Here is a 19,045-nt window from a genome sequence, read left to right as displayed (position 1 = left end):
TTGATGGACCGTGCCTTGGGCAAAGCCCCAGCCATAATCAACATTGCTTGTCTCAGCTTCTGGTAGTTGTATACAACCACATCATCAATGTCTAAATATGTTTTAATGGGTCTCTTGTTAGGTAGGGAGGCAATATCCTGGCCCACTCAGTGTGGGGTTCATTTTCTATAGCCACATATCTCTCAAATGGCATGAAATAAGCCTTGTCTTTGTCTTCTGTTGAAATATTTGTCTGGGGTGTACTGTGCTTTGGAATTCCTTGCAAAAATGATGGTTGTGTTAGTAGAATGGATACCCATTGTTTGAGACTGAGCAGGTGCTGGTCAGAGGCTTTACTTCTTTCTTAAAAAGCTGTTTGAAGACTGAGAAGGTGGAATTCAGCAGCTGCATTGCTGTTTGAAGAGGTGTAGTAGACCTGACTAAACCCTTATTAGAGTTCATTCAAGCATCAGTGTTTTTTAATTGTTACCAGAACTCAGCAGCAACAACTTCAGAACACTCAATTTTGGCTCAGCAGAAAGACTCAGCAAAAATAACTTCTCAAAGCAATCATTCTTAGTTCCACAAGAATCTTCTATGTGTGAGCAAATCTCCAGAAGGACACGATGATTTCAATGCTTCACACAGTTTCCTCACAGGATTAGATCAGATTTTCAGTCAAAAAGCATGACTTTAATCTGTAAAACATTAATTAGCTGGATGTTTCTGGGATAGGGAAACAACACATACAGACAGCTTGCAGTTAGCTTGATAATTCATAGTTTAGAAAATCGTTTTTCAGTCCACTGCAGCAACCAATGAAGAATTCAGTAGTGCTTTTGGTATGTAGAACACACTGTGACAGCCGTTCAGTCTTTAAAGGGAAGTTTACTTACCAGGCAACAAAAAAAAAAGGGAGAATAATACCAAAGAAATACAAGTCACTTATGCACTGCAAAGGTTTTTCCAAAGTTCAGTTCAACAGTTCTAGAATACACAATGCCTGCTTCAAAGCTGGCCAGTAAACAAAACTCTTATGCTGTTTCAATATTTCCCTTCAAGACTCCTTACCTTTTAGGCAAGGGTAATTCCACCAATTTCTCAGAACAATTTTCCTAGTTCTTTTTTTTTTAATTTTCAGTGACAACTTTTCTGACTACAGTCTGTCCTTCACATGTAGCTTCCCGAAGACTCCTCTTCTATACTGTCTTTCAGCCTAAAGGTCAGGAATCCACAATCTGATTTGCTGAATAGATAGGGAATTATACATCCCAAGAGATACCTGCTCTTGAATGGTTACCAACAAAAAGCCTCTTTCTATGGTTGCCTGTTTTGTACATCTCAGGAACTCTGGAATCCCCTTCCCTGACTCACTGTCTTGCTTTGTACTTCTTGAAAAATCCAACACAAACACAAACCCTGTCCCTGTAAAAAACTAAAAAAAACAGGAACAGCCATAAGAGTCTAAAGATCAGATACACTCTTAGCTGAAGTAAGAGTCGAAAGAAGAACAGTCTTCCAAGTACAATGCTGAAAGGAAGCTGAAGCTGCAGGCTCAAAAGGAGCCTGAGTAAATTTTGTAAGAACAAAACTGAGATCTCAAGAAGGCAGAATAGGCTTCCTGGGAGGCCTGATATGAAGGTTGCCTTTAAGAAATTGTTTGCCCTGAGACCTAGAGGCGAAACAGGGTGTCAAGGGCAGACAACGAGAAATATAGCTGAGAGGTGAGCTTTAACTGAAGCATATGCTAACACAGCATGGAGCAATTCAGACAAATAAGAGACAGAACCAGCAGGATCCTCACTGAAAACTCATCCTGGTTACGAGAAAGGCACTAGGCAAAAAATCTCTTCCATTTGAGCAAATATGATTTTCTAGTAGTGGGCTTCCTGGCCTCCTGCAGAACCCTAAGCACATCCTCCAAAAATAGGTGTCTAAAAGGGATCAAAACCCTATTTCACACAGTGTCAGTTGAAGAGTGGACAAGTGAGTATTGATGAGAGACCCCTTGTTTTGTGTGAGAAGATCCACCCAGAGAAGTACCTTGTGGTGGCTGTTCCTGGCTAAATGAAAAAGAAGGGGGAACCAATACTGTCTGAGCCAAAAGAGAAGTCACCGGCAAGATTTTGGGGGAGTCTTGATTGATCCTGTGCAGTATCTTTGGGATTACGGGAAGGGGAAGGAAGGCATACAGAAACATCCCCCTCCAAGTAAAAGATAGGGCATCCAGTTCCAAGCCAGAGGACTTGGGATTCCAGAACAGAATAGAGGGAGCTGTCTGTTAAGAGAGGAGGCAAAAAGATCTACCTGAGGAATCCCCCACTGATGGACAATGTCCGAAACACATCTCTGTGAAGCATCCATTCGTGACCCTTTGTGGTGGACCTGCTCAGAGACTCTGCCACTATATCCTGCTCTGATGGAATGTAGACAACTTGAAGAGTCACTTGAAACTGGACAGCTGAATCCCAGACCTAGAGATCGAGCTTGCAAAGAAGGTAGGACTATGCCCCCTTACTTGTTTACATACCACATTACTGTGATATTGTCAGTGAAAATTTGAGGGGCCTTGGAAGAAAGAGAGAATGAAAAGCCTGAACAGCTAAAAGGACAGCTCTCATCCCCTTGATGTTGCCGTGATCTGACCTCTGATGGGGAGGACAGAGACCCTGGGTCATGACAGGACCAAAGGAAGATCTCCAGCCCCTGTCTGAGGCATCTGACAAGAGCTCTTGAGATGGGATTGGAGGTTGGAAAAGAGGCCCTAGGCTGAGAGAAAGCTGATAAATCCACCACTGAAGCTTGAGTTTGAGACAAGGAAGGAATGCAACTAGGAAATCCATTTGTTGAAGCTGCACTGATTTGGGGTACCACTGGAATGTTCTCATTTGCAGCCTGGCTAGAGAAAGCATAGGAATGGTGGAAGCTATGAACCCGAGAACCCTGAGAAAATCTCTGGCTGTGACTGAGGCTACAGGAAGAAGGGATTGGAAAAAGGCAATCAGAGAGAAGGCCTTGGGTGGAGGCAGAGACACCAGCATGGAAATGGTCTGGATCCTGCAACTGAGAAAACCGTGATCCTAAGAGGAAACTAGGACTGATTTTTGAAAGTTTGTGGTAAACCCTAGACTTTGTAACAGGCAAACAGTAAACTAAAGGTTCTGAAGCAGAACCTCAGGGGACAAAGTCTGGATGAGCAGGTCCTCTAGATAAAGAAAGATCTATGCCCATCTCATCCTGCAAAAGGCAATGACAGGAGTGAGGCATTTGGTGAATACCCTTGTGGCAGTAGAGAGGCCAAAGAGCAAAGCAGAGAACTGACAATGCAAGGAAGAAACAGAGAAATGCAAAAACTTCCTGAAAGGGGGATGGATACAGATATGAAGGTAGGCATCTTTGAGGTCCAGAGATACCAAGAAGGCCTGGAGAAGAAGAAGAGGCAACAAGGTTTGAGGGGACAGGATCCAAAAGGAAGGGGACTTTAGAAAAGTATTGAGCTGAGAAAGATCCAAACTGGGTCTCCAGGTGCCATCCTTCCAAGGGACCAGTAAAATCATGGAAGAAAAACCCTTCCCTTCCACACAACTTGAATGCTGCCCTGGGCCAGAAGAGCCTGAAGCACCTCTGGAAAGAAAGGAAGCTGTTCCTGAAGAGATTATGGGATACGCAGAAATGGGTGAATGGATTTCCACACCAAGAAATAACCCTGCTGGATGATGGACAAAACCCAAGAGTATTGAGTGATCCTTAACCAAATTGGAAGGGACAGAGATAGACAAAGGGACAATGGAACCTGGCCAAGGGAAAGTGGTAGCAAACCATTAGATGGAACCTGGTTTATCCTGAAAAGGAGGCTTCTGAGAAGTAAGAGTCTGAGTAGACTTAGCTGGAAGCACACACCTAGAACCTTTTTTGCCTTTGGGTGGAGGGCCAGACTATCTGTGACCCAAAACAGATTAGGAGGTATAATTCCTGTGGGACTTAGAGATAGGAAGAAACAAAATTATATTTCAGTTCCTGCAAGGCCTTGCCTTTGTCCTAGAGGGACTTGAAAAATTCAGCAGCACAGCCAAAAAGTTTATTAATGAGAGGAGCATCCAAAAACTTAGCCTTAGGGTCATCAGTTAAAGGCTGAAGATGAAGCAAACAGTAATGCCTCAGGACAGAACCAAATGCAGCAGCCTTAGAAGAAGCATCAGCTGCATCATAACTACACTTAATAGAGCGTTGAGCCACTTCAGAGGTACAGCACAACAAATAAAGGGCTGAGACCTTCCCTTCAGAATCAGAAAGGTTGGAAATTACCTGACAAGCTTGAGAAAGAAGGGCTAAAACATACCTGGGTCATATGAGTCTGATAATTAATAGATCCAAAGCCAGGGTGGTAGCAGTATAAACCGTTGATGTTCCATGGCACTACTGTCTTTGTCTGAAGGAAGGAGTCTAGTTGAAGGCAAAAGCTTAGAAGGTTGGTCAGAAGAACATCATAAAACAGAGCTGGGCTTAGCTGCCTGTAACTGTCCATTGTGTTTTCTGGATTGCTGGTTTGTCAGAAGAGACAGACAATACAGAAGAGTCAGCAGAAGGACACTCCCACAGAAATTTACAATCATCTGGCACCTTGTAAATTCTGTCAGGTTTCTTGGGAGCTGGAGGCTGAGAATCAGGTGTAACAGAGACTGCAGTAAAGGTATCTAGGAGGGCAGCCAAGACTGCAGGAACAGCACAGGGTTTGGGAGAATCCATCTGGATGAGTTCATAATACATCTTCTGAATATCAGAAACCTGAGAACAATCCCACTCGAAATATTCAATCACATCAAAAAGAGTGCCCCCAAAAGGGAGTCCTTCTAAGGGAGAATCCGGGAAGCATATGCCAAAGACTCTTCCCCAGAATCCAAATCCTCATCACAGGGCTCTTGCTCCCTAAGCCTCTTAAGAGGAGTAGATGACCAGAGAGGGGCAGATACAGATACTCCTTGAGAAGGCTTCAAGGCCATCAAAGCATTAAACAACCCCTGGGTAAAATCCTGCCATTCATATTGAGGATCTTTAACAGCAGAAGAAGTATGTTTTTTTGTTGTTGTTTTTTTCTTTTGAGGGATGTCTGCCTGAAAAGTTCACAGAAATTTGGACCCCTGACGACACTCTATCAACATAGTAGGAATCTCCTCCTGAACTAGAATCTGCAGAATCCCTCTTGGTCCTTCAGATATAATCAGCCGAGATTCCCCCTCAACTTCTGCAGCAGACATCTGTAAAGCCTTTGAGGATGTGCAAGAAGCTGGATCCATGCTGGCCTCCAACTGGGTCATAGCAGAAGACTCTGAAACAGCAACCAGACAATCCTCCAGGCTTTTACCAGCCTCAAGACAGATATCTGGGGAGGCTGGAGAGAAGCCGGATCACACCCAGGGGTTTTCTGGCCTTTTTCATGGCAGACAGCTGACACTCAGGATGAGAGACTCTGCCACTGCACCTTGCGCCAACAACTTCAGAGACTGATTCAGAGGTGAATAGACAGAGGAGGGACGACGTAGTGTTTTAGGGACAAATGCTTGGCAGACAGAACACTGCATACAGTCGTGAGAAACACCTAAACAGAAAAGACACTGCTCATGATGATCATTATTGGGAATCTGCCTCCCACACAGGCATTTTCCCCATCTGGATGACATGTAAACTCAATAAAAAATAGAACAAGATAAGAAGAAACCACAATGGGGCACTTATCTGAAATATGGCTCGGTAATCAGCACAGAAAAAGAGCATTTAGGCCAACATTCAATGTTGGTGTTCATACTTCACATTTCTGCCCTATGCCTTGTGTGAGCAGCACATATGTGACGCACAATGTCTATAAATTCTAAAGGCTTTAGTATACTTGCAGGATGTCGGGCTATCCTTGGCAGGAGATCCCTTACGTCAGGAATACTGCAACAGTGATATGGAAAGAGAACTAAATATCTAGCATACAAAATGCCAGCTTCTCATGGTATATGACAGACTATTTTATTTCAATTTTTAAAACTATATGAAACAGAACAGGTAAGTGATACAGAGAGACTAAGTATAATTACTTCTGCTCCCCCCCAACAATGTGGTCCATTAACAACTACACAAAGTAAAAACCACACTGTAATTGTTCTGTAAATAAAAAAGTGTCGCTAAATTATTTGACATATTTACTTTTAACAGTTCTTTAGCTGGCAATATGTCAATCAATATCTGAGACTTGTTACATAAAGCCATCAACAATCCAAGATGCTATTAGAGAGTAACTACTCTAACTTATTAACACTAATAGTATATTTGTGTTGGCAATTTGCCACTTTCTCAGCCCAAATAAGAAGGGTCAGAATGACAATTGTAAATTATGTTTCTTGTCTGAAGTTCTTTCAGACTTCTCAGCTGGAACACTCCTTTTAAATATGCAGACTAATTTGGAAGTATATTCTGAAGTTATTTTCTGATGGTAAACAGTATCTGATGGGTACCAGCTGTCATCCAGCTCATATTATAGCCTCTTTACCTTATGTGGAATGTTTGAGGCTGAGAAGATTATGTAATAATGATATGGATTTTTATAAAGAAATTAATATTGTATGTAGTATGTTTAGATCAAGGGGCTATAATAGTTATATGATTCAAACAGCTATTGATAAGGTTATTAATGAACAACATGGAGTTGGTACCTGTAGAAATATAGTGGGTGGAAATACGAAAGACATAATTGACAAGGAGAGAAGACTAGTTTATTTTGTCTCCACTTATAGTGTATTCAGTGGTGTTTTAATTGATGTGGTGAAACATTACTGGAATTTTTTGTTTAAATCTATGGGTTTGGCTAAGTTAATTTCAACCTCTTTAGGTATTTCATTTAAGAGAGGCAGAAATCTAAAAGATATCTTAGTACATAATAGATTTAGATATCCCACTAATGTACAGAAAACTAGGACTATCCATGTAAAGGGCACTATGTCTTGTGGTCACTGCAATGTATGTCATTTTGTTGTTCGAACTTTTAATTATATAAATGGTCATTTATTTTATGTTAATAATACATACAATTGTAATACTGAAGGTATTGTTTATGCACTGAGATGCCCCTGTGGACTCGTGTATATATAGGGGAAAGTAAAAGGAAATTTAAAATTAGACTTCAGGAACATATTAGGAGCATTATAAATAAAAAAGAAGATAGTCTGTTGCTAAGCACTTTATGTTGGTTCATAATTCTGATCCTAATGGGCTGCAAGCTACGATTTTAGAACAAGTTGATAAAGGTGTATTTTCTGATCATTTGTATAAGAAAAAATTATTGTATAAAGAAAACATTTTAATTTTGAAATATGATACTTTATCTCCTCAGGGTCTTAATGTAGAATGTAACTGGAGGCTTTTAATTTAATCTGATGTTTAATGTTCATTGGATAATTAATTAATGTTTATTTGTCTTGTTTACTAGGGTATTTAAACTGTGCTTACTTTGTAATGTTTTATACTCCTTGAAGGCGGTTGCCGAAGCGCTAGAGGTATAATAAACCAAGTGTAAATCAAGTGGATTCTTCGTTTGCTGTTTACTAATTTGGAAGTATCTAATGGGTATAACCATGCTTCAAATGAAAATCTTCAGTTGCTTTTTTATAAATCATCTAGACAATAAAAACAGACACAACAGTTGAAAAAGTGTAAATTTTGGGCAATATTAAAACGTGCAAACCTGAGCATTTATAAATGTCATTGAAGAAGCTTCCTGAAACTGTAGATGCCACAAGCCAGACTATGTTGTCTTACTACCCCCAATATATAAACTTTCAAAGTCCATGTCTATTTCCTGTGAAGGAATAGCTTCAGGATCTATGAATTCGTCTCCCAGCTTCTTCCACCATGGCCAGCGTGTGAACTGTAGCATGGTATTATGGGATTGTTTAGCCCTTGCAGCTACAGGAAGTGACCTGCTGGTAAACAAGTCAAGTTCTTTTTCGGTCACCTCCTTCAGACCTGGAGCATCTATAGAAGTAAAAAGAACAAACAGTGTAAAGTTGCACATAAAAGATGAACTTTTCAAGAACTGTAACAGTGAAGTCAATCCACTATCAGGACAGGAATGACATCCAAAAAACTTGAAATTTTTCTTTAAAAGGTAATGCTTCCTGCTGTATTAACCTTTGTTCTCCCTAAGTTTCACATGTGAGATGTTTGACTGGGAAAATGTCAAGAGTTTTCACACCTGCTATAAAAACACAGCAAATAACAGACATTTTGCCTAATGGCAAAGCTAACTTTTCAAAGATGTGTCCTAGTAGATTTCCTTGGGAGTGGTTAACTGGTTGTTATCTAAAAATAACAGATACAAGAGCACTCATCATGTCAGGTGATCTTTGAGTAGGCCCTCTACAATGGGATAAATATTTTGGTACATTCTTTCTATGCCCAACAAATCAGCTTTTCCTTGAAAAAAACACACTCTGGGCACTCATCCCCCTCTTGTCAACACCAAACAGCACTGTATTAGGATAAAGAGGTGCAAACACACCACAGCAGTAGAGTTGTATAAGGTAATCACAATAACAGAGGACTGATTCATCAATAGTAGCATTTAACATACTCACCATATCAGAAGGTAAGAGATTTATCTATGTCTTCACAAGTTTCCATATCAGACTTATATGCCCATTACAGATGGCAACTCTGATTCCATTTTTTAAACTAGGTAACAGTATGCACTAATCCCACAGGTGGGTTGTGCTGGATCTGTCAATAAAGAAAACACGTCACTTAAAGCAAGTGTGCAAAATTTGTGGAAGCCTTATGGAAAAAAAACACTTCCTTCAGCAATGTGTACAGTTGACAAAACTGGGCTACACTAACTTGGAATGTAGTTTAGAGGGGCTGGACTCAATGCATTTGGGATTCATTATACTGGGCTTTCCTAAATAGGGGTGAGTCCAAAAACACAAATGGCGCAATAGGACTTTCTACATTCTTTCATTCTGGAAATTAACTAAAAAAGCTGCTTTTCTGCCAGCTGCATGGCACAAAGGGATAAAGACCTAACTATGACCCAGACAATCACCATGGTACAGCTACTCAGAATCTGAAACAACTTCCTAGTACATAAGTTCCAAAAACATATCCCAAGTACAAGAGAAATCGCATCTGGACTTCTATCCTAAGTCTTGAAAAGAATGAATGTGGCAGAACTCTACTCAACCACCTATCCTTAGAAACTGTGAGTGTCTTAAACCATAAAGAGTTAATTCAGGAGTTAGGTAAAACTATAAAACAATTGGACCAAGATAATTCACAAAGCCAAATACCATTAGACATTCAGTGGCAGCCACAAAAACTGTATTGAGGGGAATCTTAATACAAAAAGCTTAACTGTACAAAAAACAAGAGCAAGAAAGGCTTAGTCTGCTTGAGTTGCAATACAAAAACACTGAATTACAATTACAAACCCATCACTCACAGGAACTAGAAAGGAAATTACAACAGATTCAGCAGAAACTCTACTCTATACAACTTCATAAACACACAACAAATTAACTGAAACTACTATATAAGTATTCTGAATGGGCACAAACCCCTTCTAAGGTACTTGCAAGTATGATAAACATCAAATAAACTCTCCATAATATCCCAGAAATACAATATAAAGATAGGAATCTACAGAATAATGAAGATAGAGTCAACTTGTTCTGGGATATTTACAAGATCTATAACCCTGAAAAGCAGAAACATTTACCTTATCTACAAGAGAAATTCCTTAATAATTTAAAATTTCCAAAACTCAGTGTAGAACAATATAACCTTCTGAACAGTCCCTTATCAATCAGTGAAATAAAAGTTGCGATCAAAAAACTAAAAGTCAACAAATCCCCAGGCCCTGACAGATTTATAGCCATGTTCAACAAAAAACTCAGCAATATACTAGCTCCAATACTGCTAAGACTATGCAACTTTATTATAGAAAATGGCTTTACAAATACTTAAATAATTCAAAGACAATTTTAATCCCAAAACCTAATGCGGACAAGCTGAATCCCACAAATTACAGGCCCATCGCCCTTACAAATCTGGACATAATGAATGAATGAATCAATGTTCGCTAATAGATTACAAAAAATCTTGTATAAAATTATTTCCCCAGAACAAATGGGCTTCATGAAAAAAAGACAACTAAGCGATAATACCTGTATGTTAGACACCTTAATTTCTCTCAACTAAAGATAATCATCCAAGATACGCACTAACAATAGACGCCTCAAAAGCATTTGACAATGTGGACCAAGATTTTCTTTTCTCAACAATGTCACACTTCAACTTCCCCACTTTATTTATAACCACCATCAAGATGATTTATAACAGTGCCACAACCACGCTAAGCATTAATAAGTGGTATTCTAAACCTATTAAAATCACAAATGGAACTCATCAAGGTTGCCCACTATCTCCGTTCCTTTTTAATATTTATCTAGAACCACTACTACTCCATATCTCCCAAAACACATACCACCATTTCCCAAAGGTATATAACATAACAGTAAAATACTCATCTTTTGCTGATGACCTAAACTTATACTTCGAACTCCCTAATACAGACTTACAAAAATTCTTTCCTCAATAGAACAGTTCTCTACAGCTGCAAATTATAATATGAACCCCAAAAATCTTCAATCTTCCCTCTAAATCCCATGAACCCTAATACAGCATACTTCCCTTTAGTCGACATACCCATAACATATAAGCTAAAATACCTAGGCATAAGCTTCTCTTATACTTACAAAGAAATGCATGCCTCAAATTTCCAAAACACATGGGATAAAATTAGGCAAGACATCTTAAGACGGGAAAACTTAAACCTATTGCTTCTTTCTAAATCTGCCATTATTAAAATGAACATTCTTCCCAAAATTCTATTTCAGCTAAACTCTATTAACCTCAAACTACCAAAAAAAATACTCAAAGCAATAGAAAAGACCCTCTCCAAATTCCTATGGCACTCTAAAACAAGAATAAGCTACAAAAACCTTACAATACCAAAAATAAAAGGCAGGCTAGGGCTACCAGATTTTGGGCTATAACAAACTGATAAAAACAACTCAGGTTACCAACTCCAAAAAACAGCTTGAACTCCAAAAAACCTTGCTTACAGCTCCCAAACACAGTAAATAACCGTGAATGAATATAAAAGTTGTTGATTTATTAAGCGTTCCTTTTTAAAATCCACTTTTTGTCGAGTACACCTTACTCAACTTCATCAGATGCAAGTTTGTGGATATAAGAGTCTTTGAAAGGTGTTCGGCTGTTTGTTTAAATCAATCGGTGGCAGTTTTGAAGATGTAAATGCACATGTAAATTTACATCTTCAAAACTGCCACCAATTGATTTAAACAAACAGGCGAACACCCTTCAAAGACTCTTATATCCACAAACTTGCATCTGATGAAGTTGAGTAAGGTGTACTCAACGGAAAGTGGATTTTAAAAAGAACGCTTAATAAATCAACAACTTTTATATTCGTTCATGGTTATTTACTGTGTTTGGGATCTGTAAGCGAGGTTTTTTGGAGTTCAAGCTGTTTTTTTAGATTTTGGGCTATATTACCTTATTATAAAAGCAAACAGGTTGATCCAAATTGTAGAATATGATAGTGCAAAAAAGACTTGGTACCCAATATGGGTTAAAATATGGGCAAATTTACTAAATTCCATAAACATAAATCCCAAAGCTATTCCTTTCCTCCAACCCCAACAACATTTTTTTCACAAACTACACCCAATAGTCAAAAATGGTATTACTGCATTCCAATCCCTTTTTCTTTCTATCAATCTGCAGAATTCGTTAGTACTGTTACAACCTATCCATATGAACCCAAATATTAAGGTAAATAATAAAATGATTGATCTCAAACCATTCCCAAGAATTAAAGAACTAATAGTATGGGATATCCTACAGTACAAAGATGACACACTTGATAAAAATAAGAGAAAAATTCAAATCGCCAGCTTGCTATAATTACATTCTTAGACAAATGATATCAATAATAAATTATATCAATAATAAACCTAAAATATTCAAACCACAAAATAGAAACACAAAGTATAGAAAATACTCAAAACATAATCAAAGCTCAAAAAGCTGAAGAAAAAATGCTATCAAATTCATATAAATTAATAAATGAGTTAAAACACCAATCAGCGTTGCTATACTCAAAATACTGGGAAAATGTAAATAATAGTATCTTTATAATACAAAAACAAATAGCCATTAATAATACCCTAAAACTTACACCTTTCAAAAATCTCATATACACACAACTGATGATTAACAATAATACATATTATACCCCAGCTGTTCCCAAAAAATCTGGTTACAAAAAAAGCTCACTGTGCCCCTTCTGTTCTAGGGATGATGTGGATATTCTCCACATCTTCTGGAGCTGTGAGAAAATCTCCAAGCTCTTGTGTTCTCTAAGAATGCAACTAGGGAAAGTTGGATATGCAAAAACCACTCTCTCTTGGGAAACAAGGATCCTGCATATTATTCCTAGTTCAATCATAGGACTGCGCAAACATATCTTAGTTACAGTATGCGCACTAATTAAATTCTATATATCTAAGAATTGGGTCAATAGCAAAAACATCTCATGGAACAACTTTAAAGAAATGGCAGTTAAATATATCACCTCTCACAAACTAGCTACTAAAAGTATTAAAAAAAGATTATACTTCCAAACATATTGGAATACTCTCCTAGAGACAATTTTGATTAACATACAGTATGCTTAAAATTTAATGTCAGGTAGGTGGCTGATTTAAAATAAATCTTTTATGTTATCGAACATAAATAGTTGTATCACTGATATAGAAAACACACTTCTGCCTAATGTAGATTGGAATCTTGTTCCAAAGCATTGGAAGTCTCTGGGACAGGACTCTATCCCTCCAGCACATCCTAGTTATTGTTGTGTTGAGGTTTATATCCCTAAAGCATGTGGCTCGAGGGGATAAGGTTTTCTTTAGGTGGAGCATGCCCATCAATTTTGGGTTGGACATGGCCTTGTATGTCTGGCAGAGATCACCTCTGAGTAGGCGGTATGCAACCAAGTACAGCTGGAGTTTCTTCAGTCGACTGTTTGAGGCCAGTGATCCTCGTGGTGAGGTACTTCTGTGGTCCTTCCAGCTGTTGCAGGTGTCTTGTAAGGTACATCCCAAATGGGGTGTTGTACTCTATGATGGGTCTGATGAGTGATGAGTAGAGGGGCATAATGACCTCTTTTGATCTAGATGCAAACCCTTTTGTGATTAGGTGGGCCACGTAGAAGGATTTTCTAACCACTTTGGCAGTGTGATTATCAAAGGTGAGATTACTATCTACTTGGGTCCCCAGATCCCTTATTATGTCTTCCATATTTAGGGGACTGCCACCTATGTGGTAGTTTGTGGGTACTTTTGTTTTTTTCCAAAGGGGATGACTATGCACTTTTTGGCATTTAGCTTAAGGCCATGATTTTGACACCAGATATCCATCTCAGTGAGACCCTTTTGGAGGATGTCTGTGTCAGCCGGAGAGTCAATTATAGCCCCTAGTTTGCAGTCATCTGCAAACTTGGTCAGCCATAGTCCTCCTGTGTTTGTCTGTACCTCTGAGAAGTATATGCCGAACAGGAGGGGTCCTAGGACTGAGCTATGGGGAATGCCACTTGTAACCGGTTTAGAGTCGGACCTAGCTCCTGCAACTCTCACCATGTGGGTTCTGTCCATAAGCCAGTTGGCAACCCATCTTGTGACATAGGGGTTTATGTTCAGGCTGGTGAGCTTGTCTATAATACCAGAATGGGGACTGGTGTCGAAGGCCTTAGCAAGGTCTAGGTAGGCTGTGTGTACCACCTTTCCCTCGTCTATAGTCTTGGTAACTGTCTCAAAGAAGTCCACCAGGTTTAGGAGGCATGATCTTCCCTTAATAAAGCCAAATTGGGTAGGGTCCAGTGTTTGGAGGTTCCCAATGTCTCTGTTAATGAGTTCCATGATGATGCGCTCCACAGCCTTGCAGACCAAGCTAGTCAGGCTTATTGGGCGATAGTTCCTGGGGTCTACTGTGGCTCCACCTTTGTGGAGCAGAATAACCATTGCTGTGCACCACTCTATGGGTATGTAGCTTGTGGAGAGGCTGAGTTTGAACAGTGTGTTTAGGTGAGGGGTTAGTTTGCCTTTGAGCTTGTGTAGGATGCAGCCTGGGACACCGTCTGGTCCCACTGATGCTGTGTTTTTGGCTTTGGAAAGGGTTGTTTAACCTGAGTGTCTGTGATTTCAGGGACTCTACATTCTTCTGGTATGGTTATGAGCCCTTTTGGGGGTGAGAGGGGGGTGAAGTTTGCACTGAACCTGTCTGCCAGGATGTTGGTGATATCAGTCAGTTCAGTGTATTTTGTGCCATTCTGCACTAATTCTGAGCAGATCTGAGCATTGCCACTTAGATTCTTGACATGGCTAAAGAATGCCTTGTAGTTATCTTTGGAGTCCTTGGCAATTTTTCTTTCAAAGCTTGCCTTGGATGATTTGATGAGGGATCGTAGTTTCTTGCTGATACTGATCAGGGATGTCTTCCCTTCCTGGGATTTTACTCTTTTCTGTACTAGTTTCCTCCTTCTATTGTATAGCTTGTTTATGGCAGGAGTCCACCAGACTGGTTTCCTTTTCTTGGAGGAGTGAGTGTTGGTTTTGCTTGGGATGGCACGATCCATGCATTCTTGTAGGTGCCCGCAGAATGCATTAGTAAAGGATTTTGCAGCTTGGACAGCTTTATCCTTCAGCATGGGGGGCTTTGAAACTTTCCACCTTGGTCTTAAGTAACACGAAGTTTGCTTTTGAAAAGTTTTTCATGGTGGTTTCCTTGTCCGAAGGTGGGGGCGGAATGTGGATATCCAAAGTGATTTGTTTATGGTCAGATCTAACCAGCGAGAGGTTTACCTCTGGTGTGGAACACCGGTCGCCCATGTTGGTGATGACCAGGTCCAATATGTTGTCACCTCTGGTGGGAGTGTTGACCAGTTGAACCAGGGCGTTTGAGTTTATAAATTCTAGGAAATGTTGGGCAAGGGAGTTAGTACTTGAGTAGATCTCCCTGTTAATGTTTGGTTAATTGAAATCACCCAATATTAGGGTGTTTGGTAGGAACTTTATGTTTCACAGTGTTTCCAGAAACGCGGAATGGGGGTCCTGGGACATGGTGGGTGATCTGTAACAAGCTACAATTTGAATTGCAGTTTTGCCCATTGTTAGTTGCAAGTGGATGATCTCTGAAGCATCGTGCTGTGCCACTAACCTGGAGGTGTGGGTATCCTTGATGAATATGGATACACCCACGCCTTTTGTATTTCGGTTTGGATTCTGTGGCCAAAATGTATGGTATGAGTTGTAGCCTGGTAGTGCTGGGGTGCTCTCTGGAGCCTTAAACCAGGTTTCTGTTACAGCACATATATCGATTTTCTCCATACTGAGGAGTGCCTCGAGTGCGTGCATTTTGAGGTTTAGACTTCTGGCATTGAGTAGCATTACCCTCAGTTTTTTGTTACTTGTGCTATTTACAGCAGTGGGTTTGTCTTTTGATCCTTGCCTAAAAAAGGCACTATGGGGGTGGCAAGAGTTTTCCAGTATTCGAAAGCCTAAGGGTAATAGGTGCAAGCCATCTCTAGCGAAGCAGTGTGGCTTGTTGAGCATGTCATCACAGGTGGACAGACACTGGATCCCCTTTGAATGACACCAGAAACTTAGCCAATTGTTGAAATCGAGAATTTTTTCTTTATACCGTGGTACCATTCTTGGTGAGGGCAGGATGCTACTCAGGGTCAGGGTCATACTGGCCTGGGCTACGTGATCAGAGAGCTCTTCCATGTCTCTATTCATGTAGTCCAGGGAGGTACGGCTCAGGTCATTCATACCAACATGGACAATGACAGAGTCATGTTTGTACTTGTTCTGGAGTGACCTGAGTGCTTGTGTTATGTGGCGGATCCTGGCACCCGACAGGCAGCTAACAGTAACCTTCTCCTTATTCAGCCTAGTGAGTGGGACATCAGTTTGCCTAAACATAGAGTCACCTATTACTAGTATACTGGGTATGTTATTTTGCCTTAAGGGCTGTGATTGCATGGCACACTGGTTTTGTGAAGTATGTGTTTCATGATTTATGTTGGGGGGTGGAGGTTGCTTGGCTGTTTGCTTTGGAGGTCTCTGTTGGTTTTGCAGATTTTTATTTAGAGCTTCCGAGTATGTTTTCATGTATTTGTGTGTGTTTTTTGCCGGTGCTGGTTCAATGGGTTTATGTGAGACTGGTGGTGTGATGCAAGTATTTCCCTTCTCCTCTTGACTGTCTGATCCAGTCTTGGGTTGAGAGAGCTTAGCCTCCAGTTTGGCTGTATAATTGCATCTCTCGTATGTATTAGTGTTTGATGGTAGGAGGAGAGGGTTGTCTGTGTACATGAGGCAGTTGTAACATTGCCTCAAAATGCCCAGATTCACCAATTGGATTGGAGAGTACACCTGAAACTGCCCTTTGGACATGCCTGGATAGGTACAGTGAACTGTTTTACTGGATGGCTGGTAAGGTCGAATAGAGAGCCTTGTCCTTCTGTACAGTACAGGAGGGTCTAGTGCTAGGGTTTATAAGTGCTTGCTATAAGTTTTGAGCAAGTGCCAGACTAAGAAATTAATGGCTCGAGTGCTTAAGTTGAAAGTTTGTCTAGTTCCAAGGGAAAAATTGAAGAAGAGACTTTGTGGAGCCGGGAATAGTTTTACCCTAGCTAACCAAGCTTTACATATAATGTAAATGTTTTTTTTTTCTCTAGGTTTTGGAAAACTTTAAAGTTTTTTCTTTTCTTTTCTCTTTCTTCTTGTTTTTTTCTAATTTATTTTTTCTTTTTCTTCCAGTCTAGACAATTAAAGGCTTCCTGCATATACAATCCTAATTCTCAACGTCCTCAGCATAACTCTGCACTAAGTAATCCCTAGATATGTTGTAACCATCTCAACTGTAAATCATAAAGTTTCTTGCAAATGTTTAAATGTTTTTCTTTGGAAAGTTTGGATACCTTTACTCATTTATGTATTACATGCTGTATTGTCTGCAATCATTTTGTACTTTCACTTTTACTATGTATTTGTAGAAAATACAATAAAACGGAGCCAATCGTGGACAAGAGCATCCCTCAGGGAGTGACCTGATGTGGGAATCAGGGCAAAATAGCTTCTGCATTTGTTGTTGATGTGACTGGTGAACAGGTCGCAGGAAGGCTGGCCGCATTTGCAGAAGATCCTGTCCGCAATCTCTTGTTTGAAGGGCCATTCGTGGGGCAATAAAATTGCTCTGCTCAGTCTGTCCACTATGACATTGGATTTGCCCTGGATGTGCATTGCTAACAGAAAGCACTGGGATGACACTGCCCACTGCCATACTCTGAGGGATTCTCAGCAAAGGGGATAAGACTTGGTCCTACCTTGCTTGTTCAGGTACCAGACCACTGACATGTTGTCTGTCTGTATTACAATTGCCCCTAGAGGAAGAGAGTCCTGAAAGTATTGCAATGCTAGAAGTACTGCTCTCAACTCCTGGACATTGATATGCAGATGTGATTCTTGATCTGTCCATGTGCCTTGAGCAGTCTTTCCCTGAAAAGGCCCTCCCCCATCAGGGAAGCGTCCGTGGTCACAGTGGCAACTGGAGGGGGGAACATGAAGGGACATCCTACTGTGACATGAAGAGACGTCAACCACCACTGAAGATCCTTCTTGCAGGAATTCGTTATCAGGATCATGTGACTCATTGGAAGTTCTTGGTAAGACCATTGCATGAATAGGAGCCATTGAAGGATCCTCATATGCATCCTTGCTAACAGGATTGCCAAGATTGCTGCTGCCATCAATCCTAGAACTTTCAATACCTCTGCAGCTGGTGCTCTGTTCTTTGATATCAGGGACATGATGAGTTGATGAAGAATACAAATTCTTTCTGGTGGAAGACGAAGAGTGGTGGCTGACATGTCTAATTCTGTCCCTATAAAAATGATATGCTGCAATATCAACAAGGCAGACTTTTCAAAGTTGGCTGCAATGCCTAGCCGATCGCAGTGTGTCAGAGTAGCCTCTCTCACTTGAAGAAGTTGATGCCTGGTGGTGGAGGTAAGGAGCCAATCGTCCAAATACGGAAACACCTGGAATCCTTGACGCCTCAGGTGAGCCATGACTACTGCCATGCACTTGGTGAACACTCTAGGGGCTGTAGTGAGACCAAAGGGCAGAGCTCAGAATTAATAATGATTGGCTCCCAGCCGGAAATGCAGGTGATCTCTGGATGGCCTGGCCATCTTTATGTGGTAGTACGCATCCTTGAGATCGATCGCGCACATCCAATTGTCCTTCCCTAGAAACGGGAGTATGGACTGTAGCGTGACCATTTGGAACTTCTCTTTTCTCACAAATTGGCTGAGTCTGCTGAGATCCAAAATGGGTCTCTAGTCCCCTGTTTTCTTTGGAGCCAAAAAGAATCTCGAGTAAGTTCTGAATCCTGTCTGGTCTGCTGGGACTGTCTGGATGACTCTTTTTTCTAGCAATCGGCTGCTTGTCCCATGTGACTGGGTGGAATGCCTGGGATTATTTTTGACGGGAAGGGGCTGGGTGGAGGACGGTATGAAATACCCTCTGGAAATGATACTTTGTACCCAACTGTCATTTGTTATATTTTGCCAGGCTTTTAGGTATAATGATAAGCAACCCCCGACTGCCTCCAGAGTAGGACAGCTGGGCCTCCCTTCAGGAGCACTGGTAGGACCTGACCAGAGAAGTGATCTCTGTCACCCTGGTGTTGTGGACCCCCTCTGCAGTGAGGGTGGCATCTTCCATTGAAACCCCCTCCTCTGCCTCTGGAGGGGGATATCCATGTGTGTCTTAAAAGGTTCCTTGGGATTTCCGGAACCACATCTTTCCTCTCCTCTGACATTTAGGAAAAGGTCTAGTAGGGGTGGAAAAATGGACTCCAATGGCAGACAGAGTCTTTCCTTCTT

The 19,045-nt window shown here is 40.7% G+C and overlaps 1 protein-coding gene across 1 annotated transcript in view; it reads right to left on the bottom strand.

The window, feature by feature from the left end:
* Positions 1–7,581: 7,581 nt before the first annotated feature.
* The window catches only part of IQCB1 (IQ motif containing B1), a 1,943,919-nt gene continuing 1,932,455 nt past the window's right edge, over positions 7,582–19,045 (bottom strand). The window contains exon 18 of the mRNA XM_044075021.1: positions 7,582–7,992. Within this exon, the coding sequence (XP_043930956.1) occupies positions 7,763–7,992 (230 nt within the window). The 3' untranslated portion in view covers positions 7,582–7,762. The remainder of the gene's footprint in view (positions 7,993–19,045) is intronic.

The sequence above is a fragment of the Protopterus annectens genome, chromosome 6.part0, assembly GCF_019279795.1.
Source record: "Protopterus annectens isolate FY-2018-M chromosome 6.part0, PAN1.0, whole genome shotgun sequence".
Classification (NCBI taxonomy): domain Eukaryota; kingdom Metazoa; phylum Chordata; order Ceratodontiformes; family Protopteridae; genus Protopterus; species Protopterus annectens.
The sequence above is the reverse complement of the archived record's forward strand: the minus strand, read 5'-3'. Positions and strand labels throughout refer to the sequence as shown.